Source organism: Tiliqua scincoides, chromosome 3, assembly GCF_035046505.1.
Source record: "Tiliqua scincoides isolate rTilSci1 chromosome 3, rTilSci1.hap2, whole genome shotgun sequence".
NCBI lineage: Eukaryota > Metazoa > Chordata > Lepidosauria > Squamata > Scincidae > Tiliqua > Tiliqua scincoides.
This window is the reverse complement of record NC_089823.1, coordinates 4,112,275-4,115,398: the sequence shown is the minus strand read 5'-3', so window position 1 is coordinate 4,115,398 and position 3,124 is coordinate 4,112,275. Positions and strand designations below refer to the sequence as shown.

Here is a 3,124-nt window from a genome sequence, read left to right as displayed (position 1 = left end):
AAAGCTTTTTTTGTTTTCAAAAGAATCCAGGGGCAGAGTGCTTCTGAACATGTGTGGAGTACTTTTCCCTTCTAATTGGAAACAGCCATGTTTCAAAAATGTAAGCATATCTTCCCTTGTTCACCTTTTCCTAAGCTGTCAGTGATCTCTCCTCCACCAACTTCTTTACACCTTCTGGTAACTGGCTGTAAGGTTAAAACTCTAGGCAAGGCAAGGCTCCTACAGTATTCTGGCAAATGTCTTGGCCCTTTAAGAGTTGCATGTTAGATCTTTACCCATTAATAGGCAAAAATTCAACAGACAAAGCTTTTCCTGACAAAAAGCAGTAGTGATGGGAACAGCTTTGCCTGTTGAACTTCTGCCCATTGAGCTGCTCTTAAACAGACAGGAGTCCTCCTGGAAGAAAATGATCAAATAGGGACATTTCAGATAGGGACATGATCAAATAGGGACAAATCATTTTCCTACATGCAGGAAAATGATCAAATGGAGACTAAGAAATCCTGCTCTGATTCAAGCTGATGTTATGGGATGGTGTGACAGAATCCCTGGATAGTTCTGTGGCAAGGCATGTTTTGGACATGGAAGAATTCAGCCCCAGGTAGTTTTAGATTAAAGCAGGGGTGCCCAAACTCCGGCCCTGGGACCACTTGCAGCCCTCGAGGACTCCCAGTCCACCCCTCAGGGAGCCCCCAGTCTCCAATGAACCTCTGGTCCTCCAGAGACTTGCTGGCCTGATGCAACTGCTCTCAGTGTGAGAGGTCAACTGTTTGATTCATTGTTTGTCGTTCATTAATTGTTTGTCGTTCATTAATATAAGTTCCATCTCTAATATATTCATTTATGTAAATTTATTCAAATTTGAAATGTAAATTAATTCTTTTTTTTTTTCCTGGCCCTGATACAGTGTCAGGAAAAGGGAAGGCACCAGGATGAGGTCTCTTGTTATCTGGTGTGCTCCCTGGGGCATTTGGTGGGCCGCTGTGAGATACAGGAAGCTGGACTAGATGGGCCTATGGCCTGATCCAGTGGGGCTGTTCTTATGTTCTTATGTCAGAGAGATGATGTGGCCCTCCTGCCGAAAACTTTGGACACCCCTAGATTAAAGGATCTCAGGGAGCAGAGCTTTGGAGAGCCTCTGCCAATCAGGGTAAGGAAAGGTTGGGCTATCTAGACAGAACAATGGTCTGACTCAGTGTAAATGGATTCAAAAGGTATGAAATTATTTATTTTTATAAACTGCAAGCAACTTCATTTTCAAATATCACCAAGCTAAAGCAGCTAAGGCATATGTTTAGATAACTCTTCTGTACAGAAATATCAGTGCTGGAATTATTCAAGTATAGTTCATGCTGCACAACGAATGCTGCATTTGAGGTTTCCTAGTGTCCAAGAGTTCCTTACAGGTAAGGGCAAGAGTCACAAGTTGTCTATCCATCCAGGCCATGAAATGCAGTTTCTGTAAAATGAATAACAGAAAGGGTTAACAAGGGTATACCATAAGAACTCTGTCTCCTGTGCCTGATTGACCTAATGGAGTCAATCCCATGAATGAATGGGAATGAATGGGAATGGGAATGAATGGGAATGAATGGAGACCCTCCCCCCCAAAGCTGTCCTATGGCTTATTTACTGTAGGAATTTCCACCCTCCTATTTATACAACACACTCCAGCTGGTTTACATCACAAAATAATAACAGAATCAACACTTCCCCCAAAAATGTAATATTTAAAAAGATTGACAGCCCAATCCTAGCCACACTTTCCTGGGAGTAAGCCCCATTAACTCTAATGGGACTGACTTCTGAGTAGACAAGCACAGGATTGGGCTGTGAGTCAGCAGTGATAATGGTAAAAACAATAGCAGAGCAAAAAGGAAAAAAGCCAAAGCAAAGTAGCCTTTAGAGTTTGTCTGCCTGCCACAATGACAAGTGCTTGAATTGCAGGGATGCAGGGGCAGTCCCCTCCGCTTTTGTCCTGACCGCTTAGGTACTATTTTAGAAGGCTATAGGGGCCCATAATTAGGTTAAATCCTGGGGAGGGAATAGAGCCTAAGGTTTGCAGTTTTCATTAAAGCCCCCCTACCTTTCCCCCAATACTGCAAGTACTGATGTTGTTTTTCGTTAGCTTGTGCAAGCTCAGTGTCTGGACGTGGCACCAGATGCGATAGCCCTCCTCTGAGCTCCCCAAAGCAAGAATGAGCAATAAGTGCCCTAAAGAAATACTATTTACGATTTGGGGGGAGGTAAAAGAGTGTCTCTGAGAACACACAATGATCCTTTGCCTTATCATCACTGATGGATGTTTCTCTGGGTCACCTCTTATCTGCCGAGAGAGAATACAGCAGGATACAGCACCAGCAACTTCCCTATAGAAATCCAGCACTGAAGGGTGCTAAAGAAGCAAGCAAGCAAGGAAAAGCCTCTTTTCAAAGGAAAAGCAAGGCTGCAGCTCTACATATACTTCCCTACACTCACTTCCCTGGGAGTGAGGCCCATTGAACACTGGAACTTCTGAGTAAATATAAATCTCCACTTGTGCTGTTGGTTTCCTTCATGACACATTTCTACCCATTCTATTAATAAGCGCAGCAATGTGAGCCGGCTGTGGTGGTGAAGAAATCCTTTCTAGGATTTCAACTTCCTCTTTCATCACTATGAGTTTTTGTTTTTCTTTATGAAGAAAAGGAGGAATTTGGATGCAGGCAACTCACCTTTGCTGAGCGTCTTTTCACCAGCGAAGAGAAATTTCGTTTGGGTAGATCTGTCCCATAATGTCATTATATCTGGAGGTGACGGTGTTGGCTCTTGTCGTTAGCTGGGTGAGGACGTGGTACAAGCCAGATACGTGGTAATGAAAGAGTCCTTCAAGATCAGCCTTCTCTCTGCTCTCCTGTTCTCCAAAGCGGGCAGTAATAGTGGGGTTCTGGTCATTGAGTGGTGCTAGCCCACCTTCTGCCATCTGCTTGATGGACTTCAGCAGCGTGAAATATTCATACAGGTCTTTATCACCAGAGCTGGTCTTGACTGTGTCATCCGCACATTCCAAGGAGACTCCTTGGAGAAGGCTGGGAAACATCACAGTCTGCTCCATCTTGCGGACGGCAGAGACATACCCTTCCAT

The 3,124-nt window shown here is 44.1% G+C and overlaps 1 protein-coding gene across 1 annotated transcript; it reads right to left on the bottom strand.

The window, feature by feature from the left end:
- Positions 1-2,731: 2,731 nt before the first annotated feature.
- Positions 2,732-3,124, bottom strand: LOC136645891 (thyroid hormone-inducible hepatic protein-like). The gene has a single exon (XM_066622341.1). It carries the CDS (start codon positions 3,122-3,124, stop codon positions 2,732-2,734), a length of 393 nt encoding a protein of 130 aa, XP_066478438.1.